Source organism: Odocoileus virginianus, chromosome 13 (genome assembly GCF_023699985.2).
Source record: "Odocoileus virginianus isolate 20LAN1187 ecotype Illinois chromosome 13, Ovbor_1.2, whole genome shotgun sequence".
NCBI classification, from domain to species: Eukaryota; Metazoa; Chordata; class Mammalia; order Artiodactyla; family Cervidae; genus Odocoileus; species Odocoileus virginianus.
Window position 1 is genome coordinate 18,124,962 of NC_069686.1, and position 12,844 is coordinate 18,137,805.

At 40.6% G+C, this 12,844-nt stretch overlaps 1 protein-coding gene across 2 annotated transcripts in view; it reads right to left on the reverse strand.

Annotated features, from left to right (window-relative positions):
* The window catches only part of METAP1D (methionyl aminopeptidase type 1D, mitochondrial), a 70,251-nt gene that overhangs the window by 13,741 nt on the left and 43,666 nt on the right, over positions 1-12,844 (reverse strand). For both annotated transcript variants that reach the window (XM_070476023.1, XM_020896347.2), the window contains exons 2-4: positions 3,802-3,959; positions 1,653-1,802; positions 63-211 (exon numbers count right to left, since the gene is read on the reverse strand). In XM_070476023.1, the coding sequence (XP_070332124.1) occupies positions 63-211; positions 1,653-1,802; positions 3,802-3,959 (457 nt within the window). The remainder of the gene's footprint in view (positions 1-62; positions 212-1,652; positions 1,803-3,801; positions 3,960-12,844) is intronic.

The window sequence follows — 12,844 nt, forward strand, 5'->3', positions numbered from 1 at the left end:
TATAGATCTTAGTTTCATGTTTCAGTTTCCAGAGGAAGAATATGTTATTAAGCAATGAATACCTGTCAGGAATACCATGACAAAGCACGTTGTTTACAGAGGTACAAACAGATTTTGGAAAACCTCCATAGCCTAGAGGTGAGGGGTAGGCATCATGACTGATTATTTCCTGATGAACAAGAGCATCTATCTCTTCAGTTGTCATGTCAACCTGAAATATTAAATAAAGAAATTGTGAAGTGACAGTCCTATATTTATTGACTATGCCTACAACCCTTCCAGAAGAGGTTGTACAAATTTACTGTGATAAACTTGTGATACAACATTTTAATTAATTATGATTAACACCAAAATCCTAAACTGTGCCTTTCTGACAATTGTTTGGGTATATGGTGGTGTTATGGGCTATTAGGAAATGGCCATTTTAAACTCTAAGATCCTTTCAATCACTTGTGAATCATTAAACGACAGGATTCCTTTTTAGCCTGAAGATTTAAAATACACGTTCTAAGGCAATTCCTTCCTCTTCCTCAATGGTTAGTGGCCTCGGCTGATCAAAGCATATAAATTCTCAAAAGGATCTTCAGTTGAGTGCTCGCTTCGGCAACACATATACTAAAAAAAAGGATCTTCAGTTGAGGTGACAAAGCTTGAAAAGTAGGTCAACCCATGACTTTTTATCCCAGCAAAACATTACATAGGTTTTGCAGTGATGGCATGGAAGTTATGGATCATCATCTGAAAAAGTTAGTTTGATACATTTTGTAGGGATTCTGGTTCACTAATCTTGATTTCTTTCATACCAAAACAAATCAATGTGTTTTTAAAAATATTTTTCCCTTACTAGAAGATATCCAATTGCTCCCAAACTAAAAGAAAACTAAAATCAAGTTTTGTGGGCACATAAAGACTGTCTCCACGAACTCATATATCATAAGTAAAAGTCTAAAACAAGATCTTTTATTGAAAATTAACATTCCTTCAACTGTTTTCTTTATGTTATTTCATATTCACATTATGGTTAGTTGTGTTCCTATAATAAGTCTATCACACAGATGTTACACTAAGTGTTTCATATTTGAGTCTCATTTCCTAAATGCTGCCCACCTTTTGGAAACTATAGGCCAGTATTTTCTTTTATGATCCTTATATAGCAGGATTCAGATTCAGTTTCAGATTATTCTGAAAGACCTAAATCTTATAGTAAGATAGTTGCATACAATTACATTGCTGAATTACCTACAGCTTGGTGTGTCTGGTCTGATCTTTCTTTGCAGAACCAATGCAAGAAAATAGGAGACAAAGTATGAGGCAAAGCAACTCTTCAGGCACAAGAAATAATGTGGGGAATAAAAGCAGAAATTACAGGCAGGAGTAAGAGGGCAGAAGTCAAAGCTGTCTGTCATGCAGCAACTTGGATAGGCTGACTGAGCCCAAGCTATCTTCTGAATTCTGCTCCTTAACAGTGAATTTGGATTTTAAATTATCTTTTGAATAAACAGAAAATATACAATTCCTGTCCCCTATCCCAAGGTTTTACTTAATTTTTAACAAATTAGATGTATACAAAAGAAGAGCTAAAGGAAACAGGGAAAGGGGGGGAAGGTTTGCTGCCCTTTAGGCATGTCTTGCAAGGCTTCATGAGACGCCACCTTTAAACTCTTCCCGGCCAAGAGGAGGACATGTCGGGCCAGCTGACAAGCCTGGCGAAGCCCTTGAATCTGATCTTCATTCTTAACTTCTATGCTGTCTCCCCAGTCGGGTACAATTCCTGTCGTCACATAGTCTGGCTTCTTTATGTGCTTGAGGAAAAAGGATTGAAAACGAAGATCAGAACCCAGCGCACGACAATGGGATCATTTTTTCGCACACAGCCTCCTGCTTCATGGAGCTCTGCCCTTCCTGCCGGAGCACCGACCTCCGAAGCCAGCACAACAGACCCTCCAGGCTGCCCCCGGTTCCTTCCCCTGCCCTTTTGAACTTAACGTGGCCTGTTAGTGCTGCCTCTGGATGGTCTGTTAACCTTACTGGTGCTCTGAGTCACACTGGACTGAAGGAGACTTCTGGTCAAAACAAACAGAAGTTTTCTTTTCTTCCTCCTCCAACCCTGTTAGAATGGCCATTGATGACAAATAGCACCAAGTTCCCCAACCGTCAAATGGTTAATTAAGAGTGCTTTCATCTCCTCGACACAAAGATAAAATTTATGCAAAGGGTAGCCCACAACACCCTCTCCCAATGAATGTATGTAAAAGGCAGACTGTCAAGTTCATGGATGTCTATCAAATACACACTTCCCCTACATGTTGCAACTGTACCCAAACTAAGAAGGAACTAGAGGACAAAACAAAACAGCTCTTTTGCCTTTTCCTTTCTTTTCCCCCAAGTACATAAAAAATACTTTGAACACTTTCATAATTTGTCAAAAACAAACTCCTCCCTCCTCTGAAACTCAAAATGTTCAACTCTGACCACCCTTGGAGAACCTTCTCCCCTACTAACTGAAATTCATGGGGAATATTCAGAAAATAAATACTGTCTCACACACAGAGCTCCTTTCAGACCCAGGTTTTGCATAGCTCTTTACCAACTATTTATGGCAACTGCTACATGAGTTTTGTTGAACAGCACCCAGTAAGGCTACACAGACTTTGGGGACAGGAAGCTGAGGGTGATAACACTATTCAATGAACATCACAGCAACTGTGGAAGGGCAAAGGTTAGGGCTCCGTGCTTTGTGAAAGGCATCACACAGGATTTAAGGACCTTAACTTATTCCTGAGTTCAGATGGGCCTTTCTGACACAGGTAACACCACGGTTTGGGCTGCCGTAGCCAAGTGTAGATTGAGCATCTTCCCTCCTATGGCTTCGGTGCCGGTGCCCACAAAGCGCTCCTGTCTCCACCGCCCCGCCTCCTCCCAGCTATGCAATCTGGCCAGGTTACAACCACAGGCAGAAGGGCTGTTGGCTTGTCACTGAAATTCTAAAACAATACATTTACCTCTCTGGAGAATTCTTTTTTGTTTTCAATGAAGGAAACACCAGAGACAAACTCTGGGCTCTGGTGGCCTGTCTTGTCATCTCCTGTCACAAAAATGGGCCACTCAACTTCAGGGAATATGATATACTTAATGTGGATTTACTGCCCCGCAAAAAAAGTCATAGAAAGAGGGAAAGCAGGTGATTTTCAAGGCAAATCTTTCTTTCTTTCAGCTATTCTCACTCTTCCTAAATGATCCCCACACCTCCTTTACATCATTGCATTTGGAAAAATGGATAGATTGTCTTTCACAGAATTATACTCTCTGAAAAAAATCAAGAATGCTTTGAGACAAGATGTTTTATCTAATTTACTCTAAAGGACAACTGAAAGACAGCATTAATGGTAACACAGAAAATGTAAAAGCAAGCTTTAGGAAAAAAATGCCTAGTGTATTGGTTTCAAGGAATCTTTCTTAAATGATTCCAACTGTCGTTAAAAAAATTTTTTTTAAGTTAAGAAACTACATACATAGAATCTTATCTTCATGGTAGAAATTTAATATGGAAAATTTCATGATAGAAATTTAAATTCTAAAAGAATTAAGCAGTTAGAAGCCCAGTGCCTTATTTTTAAAAAGTGAATATTATAGAACTGCAGGATGTTAACACTTCCCAAATCACAGTTTTATATCACAGACCAAGTTTAAAGATTATAATTCAGACGGCTCAGAAATCAAAGGTGCAAAAACACCCCATCGCTTCTGCAGTTAACCTTTTTCTTGGCTGGAAAAAGCAACAGATAATAGGCAGTGCAGTACCTTAGGGACTGGATGAGCTGGAGAAACTGCAGCCGGGAAAACTATACTGTGGGAAATCTCTCTTTGTCTCCGGAAAAAGAAATTTCTTCTTTGTTGACGGCTTGACTGCTTGTGTAAGTAGATATGATTGAGTGGTGACGAGAAAATCCTATGACAACCTGGGAGCAGAAATAGACATATGTTAAGTAAAAAAAAAAAAAACAAAAAAACCAAAAACCTACTTAGTGCTACATTTTCAGTTGTGTCGTTGTCTATTAAATCATTATAATAATCCTTTATTGGTTCAAAAAAGAAAAAGCTCCAAACAGAAAGGAAAGCAGTGATATTCTGAGCTCTACTACAATAGTAGTACAGCATATTTATTAGCTAATGCTATGTTTACGTAAATGTTTGACAATGGAAAACTCTACCCTAGTGGGAAACAAACATATAGAAACATCTGCGAAACACCACGTCTATAAAAAGAGCAATTTGTGCTATGGTACCTTAAACGCAGACATGTCCAGGATGACCCTAGATTCAGGGCACCGTTTGGGTGGCTTTATATTCTTTAATGTCGTTTTCCTTTCACAAATCCTGGACAAATTGCCAGCTGCACTTTTTTGCCCTCGATAGGATTACTACTCTGTGTTAAATTCATGTGCAGCGAGGCATTATACTGAAATTCATTGTAATGAAAGCTCAAGTCAGATAAAGACTAAATAGTAAAAATGTAGGGTGCAACCCTGAAAGAAAATGAATGTAGGCTCCAAAAGTACCCACAATTGGAATTCAGAAATATCTATCAAAATTTTAAATGCACATATCCTTTGACTTGTCGGCTCATCTCCTAGGACTCTACCGTATGCAGTGATGGAAGTGTGATGATGAACTGCAGCACTGTTTGTGGTAGAAAAAAATGAGCAAAAATCCAAATGTCCATCCATAGGGGACTGGTTAAATACATTATGGTAAATCTACACAACAGAAGACAGAAAAGTAGAGAGGTATTAAAGAGAAAAAGCTAAATCATCTCTGCATATTGATATAGGAAGAAGTCACAATATATTGCTAGGAAATGCTGAGCAGTACTTATGAAAAACTCATTAAGGTAAAAAGAGCTTATGCATTTATATAAGTTTGTATATGCCTATAAAATTTCTGAAGATTGATGTTCATCAATAGTAGTTATTTCTGGGGCATCTGATTGGGGCTGGGGTGGGAAGGAAGACTTCCTGATTCATTCTATTTTCTCTAAACTAATAGACTTTTAGGAACATTCGCTTGCATTATTTTTATAATTAAAACAGTAGTTTAAATCTCCCTTACATGCCACAATTGCATGTCAGGGACTGGCAAACTACAACCCAAAGGGCAAATCCAGCCTGCTTCCTGTTTTCATAGAGCCAGCAACTTGAAAATGATTTTTATGTTTATGAATGGTTGAAAAAAATCATAAGAAAAATCCCATTTTATAACATGAAATTATGCAAAATTCAAACTTCAGTGCCCATAAATCCATAAATAAAGAGTTATTGCAACATAGTTATACTCATTCACTTATAATTAGTCATGGCTGCTTTTGAACAACAGTAGCAAAGTTGAATAGCTGTGTCAGAGAACATGTGGCTCACAAGGCCTAACATATTTACTACCTGCCCCTTAGAGAAGTTTGTCAACTCCTGATCTAGAGAACTCGTTCTCAAAATGTGATGCCCAGACCAGCATCTGAGTATCACATGGGGAAAAGATGCAAATTCTTGGGCCCCTCCTCAATTTACTGACCCAAACTGTGGCATGAATTCAGGGATCTATGTTTAACAAACCCTCACCCAGGGTGATTCTCATGCACACTAAAGTTTCAGAATTACTGGCCTAGAGTAATAGAAACACAAATTGCAGGTGAGTATTGGCCCCAAAACTCAAGATCTCTAAGTGAATTGGAAAAAGGCATAGATGCAAACAGACTCCAACGGTCATTGATTCAGTGTCATAGTAGAAAGTTAGTCACTCAGTGATGTCTGACTCTTTTGTGACCCCTTGAACTGCAGCCCACCAGGCTCCTCTGTCCATGGAGTTCTCTAGGGAAGATTACTGGAGTGTGCAGCCATTTCCTTCTCTAGGGTCTCTTCCCCACCCAGGGACTGAACCCAGGTCTCCTGTATTGCAGGAAGATGTTTTACCATCTGAGCCACCAAGGAAGCCTGTCAGGGTCATAAGTTTCACTCAATTATGTTCTTCCAGAAATTTGAATATAATATTGTTGAATAAAACCTGCAGAGCTATGTCAGGTATTATTTTAAACAATTCCAAATACCAGACAAAACACTGCCAGGAATATCACCTTTGTTTGATAGAGGCAGATACATAGTCCCTAAAGTTTGTAAAGTACAATATTTCCCTAAAGACACCACCACCATCCCCAGGGGTATTAACTGGTCTAAGAGGGGGCAGGGTAGTTTCCTAGTAAAAGTGATAGCTAGAAATCAGAAGCCTGGACTTTGTCTCAGCTCTACTACTTCTCAGCTGTGTGGGCCTGAGCAAGAATCTTGTTTTCAGTCTCAAGTGAGAATTAATTGGGATAAAGTATGTGCAAGTGCCTTACATTGAGTAGATGCTCAAAAAACAGTAGTTCCTTCAAGAATACTTAAAAAAGCAAAATGAGAAAGAAAACTATGGGCTTCACTATAGCTTCCAGTACTGAAAACTTATGGTTGTTGTTCAGTTGCTAAGTGGTGTCTGAGATGACTGTTTGTGACCCCATGAACCACAGCATGCCAGGCTTCCCTGTCCTTCACTGTTCCCAGCTTGCTCAAATTCATATCCATCAAGTCAGTGATGCCATCCAACCATCTCACCCTCTGTCACCCTCATATCCTTCTGCCTTCAATCATTCCCAGCATTGCGGTCCCCTCCAATGCTCTTCACATCAGGTGGCCAAAGTATTGGAGCTTTAGCTTCACTATTAGTCCTTCCAAAGAATATTCAGGGTTGATTTCCTTTAGGATGGACTGGTTGGATCTCCTTGCTGTTCAAGGGACTCTCAAGAGTCTTCTCCAACATCACAGTTCAAAAGCATCAATTCTTCAGTGCTCAGCTTTCTTTATGGTCCAACTCTTACATTCATACATGACTACTGGAAAAACCGTAGCTTTGACTAGACGGACCTTTGTCAGCAAAGTGATGTCTCTGCTTTTTAATATGCTGTCTAGGTTTTTCATAGCTTTTTCACTGAGAACTTATTATGTATCAACTACTGCACTAGGCCCTTTACATATGTTAGCTCATTAACCTTCATGAGAGCCATGTAAGTTGTGACCTGTTGTCACTCCGCTCCACAGTACAGAGGTACACAAAGGTAAGTAACTCCCCATAGCATTCAAAGCTGAGGGGACACAGGTCAATTTGCCATCATAAAGTATATCCTTCTTCCACGCGTTAGAAACATGAGCTAACAACACACAAGGAAACACTCTGAAAATGTAAAAGTCATCCGAAAGCTATTAAAAGTTACTATTTTTTTTTCCAAAAGTGGTGATGGGTTGGCCTAATCTGTTCTCTTTCTCAAGCCAAACTCCCTTTGCTGACCAGATACATGCTGCAGGGAGGTGACTGACAGAGGTTTGGCTGGACAGTCTGTCAATTGTTGTCATTGTTGTTCAGTTGCTCAATCATGTCCAACTTTTGCGACCCCATGGACTGCAGCATGCAAGGCTTCCCTGTCCTTTGCCGTCTCCCAGAACTTGCTCAAACTCATGTCCATTGAGTTGGTGATGCCATCCAACCATCTCATCCTCTGTCATCCACTTCTCTTCCTGTCTTCAATCTATCCCAGCATCAGGGTCTTTTCCAGTGAGTCAGCTCTTCCCATCAGGTGGCCAAAGTATTGCAGCTTCAGCATCAGTTCTTCTAATGAATACCCAGGACTGATCTTTAGGATGGACTGGTTAGATCTCCTTGCAGTCCAAGGGACTCTCAATAGTCTTCTTCAACACCACAGTTCAAAAGCATCAGTTCTTCAGCACTCAGTCTTCTTTATGGTCCAACTCTCACATCCATACATGACTACTGAAAAAACCATAGTTTGACTATACTGATCTTTGCCAGCAAAGTAATGTCTCTGCTTTTTAATATGCTGTCTAGGTTGGTCATAGCTTTTCTTCCAAGGAGCAAGCATCTTAATTTCATGGCTGCAGTCATCATCTGCAGTGATTCTGGAGCCTAAGAAAACAAAGTCTGTCACTGTTTCCATTGTTCCCCATCTGTTTGCCATGAAGTGATGGGACCAGATGCCATGATCTTTGTTTTCTGAATGCTGAGTTTTAAGCCATCTTTTTCACTCTCCTCTTTTACTTTCATCATGAGGCTCTCTAGTCTGTGGATACAGAATGGAAAATTTGGATCCCAGATATCACCAAGGAAAGGCTCAGGTGGAATCAATCCATGATTCTGAGCTCCCTAACTGCATACCTGCTGCTACTGCTGCTGCTGCTGCTGTCGCTTCAGTCGTGTCCGACTCTGTGTGACCCCATAGACGGCAGCCCACCAGGCTCCCCCGTCCCTGGGATTCTCCAGGCAAGAACACTGGAGTGGGTTGCCATTTCCTTCTCCAGTGCATTACAGTGAAAAGTGAAAGTGAAGTCGCTCAGTCGTGTCCGACTCTCCGCAACCCCATGGACTGCAGCCCACCAGGCTCCTCCGTCCTTGGGATTTTCCAGGCAAGAGTACTGGAGTGGGGTGCCATTGCCTTCTCCGAACTGCATCCCTAGGTAGGACCAAAGTCAAGCTCCCAAATGTTTCCCTTCTGAGAAAAGCACGTATTATGATGACTAATAATGACAATAAGACTAATAAAAGTAGTAACAGTGATAGTGGTTAACACTTCATAGCCAGTTTCTATGATTAAGCAGAGTTCTGGGTGCTCCACACACATGAGCCCTTGCCAGTGCTGTTAGGGACTGGGACAGCTGTTGATGTCACTACTTCATGGAAGAGGAACCAAGACACACCTCTGGTGGCCCCAGCAAGAGTCCTGAAGTCCCAATCCAGGGCTGGGTCTGCTGCTCCAAGCTGCCTTTCAACAGTGTGCACGGGCTCTACTAGCTGGCATGCTTGGCTAGAAAGTGTGTTTTTTCAGGGATTCAATTTCAAAGAAATTTTTTTTTTAATCATGAAAAAAATAAACATCATGAGACCAGCCAACATTCAGAAAGAATGTATTTTTCATGAAAAGTTTTAGAATTGATCTAACTGGGAGGCATTGCAGTAGTGAGAATAATACTAGCTTTGAGGTGAGACAGATCCTGAGTTACCAAAACTTCTGAGCCCCACTTTCCTCACCACTAAATGGGAACAGTAGTGCTTTCCTCACCACAAGGCTGTTGTGAGAATTGGCAGAAATAACATTATCCTCAAACCATCTTTAAAAAGTAGGCGCTCTATGGTGGAATTCCCTGGTGACCTAGTAATTAGAATTCCAGGCTTTCACTGCTGTGGCCTGGGTTCAACCTCTGGTGGGGGGACTGAGATCCCACAAGCCATATTGTGTGGCCGAAAAAAAAAAAGGAGGTGCTCCATAAAAGTTTCTGTCTCTTCCTTTCCCCTCTCAACACTGAACATGTTTACCTTGGGCCTCAAAATGTGTTTATTCTTTTTTTGACAATTACTTACTGAGCTCCTCCTGGGCTTCCCCGGTGGCTCAGCTGGTAAAGAATCCACCTAAAGTGCGGGAGACCTGGCTTCCATCCCTGGGTTGGGAAAATCCCCTGGAGAAGGGAAAGGCTTCCCACTCCAGTATTCTGGCCTGGAGAGTTCCATGGGGGTCGCAAAGGGTCAGACACGACTATGTGACTTTCACTACTGAGCTCCTCCTACATGCCATGCTTTAGACATGCGGTAAACTAAGTGACAAAGTCCCTCTCTGGGTGCTCACATTCCGTGGTGAGACATAGGCAAGAAGCAAGCCAACAAATACATTCAATTATATCAGATGGTGATATTCTTGATGAAAAATCGGCCCAAGTGACACAGCATTGGAGCTAGAGATTCTGCTCCTGGACCTGCCAGGAACTAAGTGTGTGACCCTGAGCAATAACCACAGTGGACACGGCTGAGATCCTACTGGTGCCAAGCTCTGCGCCAAGCACTTCACAGACACTAGCCACTGCTACAGAAGACGAGCTTCCCAGATTGCTCATCGGTAAAGAATCTGCCTGCCCATGCAGGAGACGTCAGAGACGCAGTTTGATCTCTGGGTGGATAAGATCCTCTGGAGAAAGAAATGGCAACCCACTCCAGTGCGCTTGCTTGGGAAATCCCATAGATAGAGGAGACTGGGGCGGGGAGGGGGCTGTAGTCCATGCGGTCGCAAAAAGGCGAACATGACTGAGCACTGAGCACGCATGTGCAGAAGACACTAACGGGAGGGAGCTGAGCTTCATAATCTTTGAGGTCTCTTTCAGCCCTGACAGTTGTGCCTTCATTCAGCGGCTTCTGACTTCTGTCATGCTACAACCCCGGCCGTGGGATGATGTGGAATCTGATCAACTTTATGACTCATGAAGGTTTTTTTTCAATGCAGCTGATAACACGAAAGAGAGAGAACCTTTATCAATATTATCAAGTTCAAGGAGACAGTCATTACAGGGGGAATCTTTCCTATGTCCTTAAACTCAAGGCATGAAGTCATCAGGCCTCTACTAGGGTATCTGAATGAGGCTTTCGAGACATTCATTTCTAAAATGAACAGCGTTGCCAACATACCTGTTCTGCTAAATAATGAGCTCGTTGCCAAAAAAGAGGCAGGCACCCCCCCCCACACACACACAAATGACTTAAACATTGGGAACATAGCCTGAATATATCCAATCTGTTGACAATTGTGGTTTTGCAAAGTACTCGGCAACTCTACTTTCATAAGATATTTTTTATTGGAAGCAAAATATTTTCTTTCAATTTGATAAAAGATACCCTATAAATGTTGTCACAAAGTAACAGGATAATAAGGTACCATACTGTGTTTATTCCACTAACTATTCATTACAAACCAGAAAAAAATAACAATTTAGTGTTTTTACAGGTGAAATGAAGAAATGGTCTTACCTCAATATGTGCCTTTAGAAGATAATGGCTCTCCAATTAAATGTGGCATAAAAATGTGGGGGGGGGGATCCTTAACTTTGCTTATCATAGTGTAATTAATAAATAACAATTGGGCTTCCCTGGTGACTCAGCGGTAAAGAATCCACCTGCCAATGCAGGAGACACAGGTTTAATCCCTGATCCAGGAAGATCCTACATGCCGGGGAGTGACTAAGCCCATGGGCCACAACTACTGAAGCCTGCTTGCCCCAGAGCCTGTGCTCGGAAGCAGGGGAAGCCACCACAACTAGAGAGTAACCCCCACTCGCCACATCTAGACAAAAGCCCACGCGGCAACAAAGATACAGCACAGTCATAAATAAATAAATAAAAATTTTTTAAAAAATAAATAAACAGCAAATAGCAAATTTTCTAAATGCAGAGTGAGCAAAATTTAAATCTATCCCAATTACATTCAGGGTCACAAACTACATTATCTATTAGAGATTATTCTAGAAAAGGTTTGTTGAATTTCCTATATATTTCCTTTCTTTGTAAAAGCACTGCTTTGTACATCCAAAATGAATACATATGAGACACATTAGCTATATGTCAATTTTAAAAGATAATTAAATAGAAGAACAGCTAATACAGTTATAAGAAGAACAATATAAGAATAATACAATATTGTAAGAACAATACAAGAAGAACAGATACAGTTGTAAGAAGAACTTTTTAAAACTATATCTAGTTTCCAACTTGCTACTGTCAGTGTTACAGTCAATTTGATGCATGGATGTCAATCATCAGAGGCAGGGACACCAGGCAGGTTTCCATCAGCCGCAGGACTGGCCGCTTGATCTACTGGGAACCATCATTCACCCAAGACACACGGCAAATCCTCTTTTGTTAAAAGTTATTTTCAGGAGAGAAGGGGCATGTTGACTAATCTGAAGTTTAGGACACACCAGTAGGAAATCATCAGAAACCTTAGAAGACAGCCCTGATCAGCAAGGAGCTGCTTTGGACTAATTTGATCTTAAAACACTTGATCATAGTGAGTGTTGTCACTGTCAATTATGGAACAGAAACTCTATATAGTTTCCTTAGGCAGTAAATCTATACGTTATTTGTTATGAATACTAGAATATTTAGTTATCACAGGTAATAATAAGAATTTATTTTCAGTGTCATAAAAACTCTATCAGCTCCTAGTTTAAGCTGAACGTCTCTTGAAATTGCTGTATGTCCTTTGGATCCTGTGGCACATTTTTCATATCCTAAATTTGCATTTGCAATGTAAATCTACATTATGGTTTTAAATATTTTCATGTTCAGTAATAACATCAATTTCTAAAAGCTGCATTTTATTTCCCTTTACCAATTAAGTCTGAAAGGTGAGACTGCTGAATTCAAGTATGATGGGGGAGGAATGCATTCAAAATAACTAATATTGCTGCACACTACATGCCCTATATTCATTGGCCTCTTACTCAGGGTCCATTTTAATTGTTATCTGCGCATGCATTCTATACCACATAATGAAATGCTTCCATTTCACCCACTGAGCCCTGGGTTTTTATGTGCACCTCTACTAATGACCCTTAATTAAACCGATTTTACCCTTGGAAATGCAAGTTTTCTTTTGGTCAACAAGTATTTTTAAGGGAGGTTCTGAATGAACTTTCAAAGAGACATTTAAAATGCTTATTATCTTAAACAAAGTACATCTGTACTCAAGTGTGGGCTACCAATACCTCTGTTTCATTGTACATTTCCACGGAAGCACTTTTACCCTGCACAGTGCCATCAATTCAAAGTTATGGTATATTTCAGAGGCTTCAAGTATCTGGGCAGAAAACAACATAATAAAGTGGCCTGTGTAACTTTACATTAGCCAACAATGTCAACCAGAGATAATATGCAATTTAAAAGACACCCTGTAAAATGTCTTGCTGAACGTATTTGTTCATAATGATGAGCA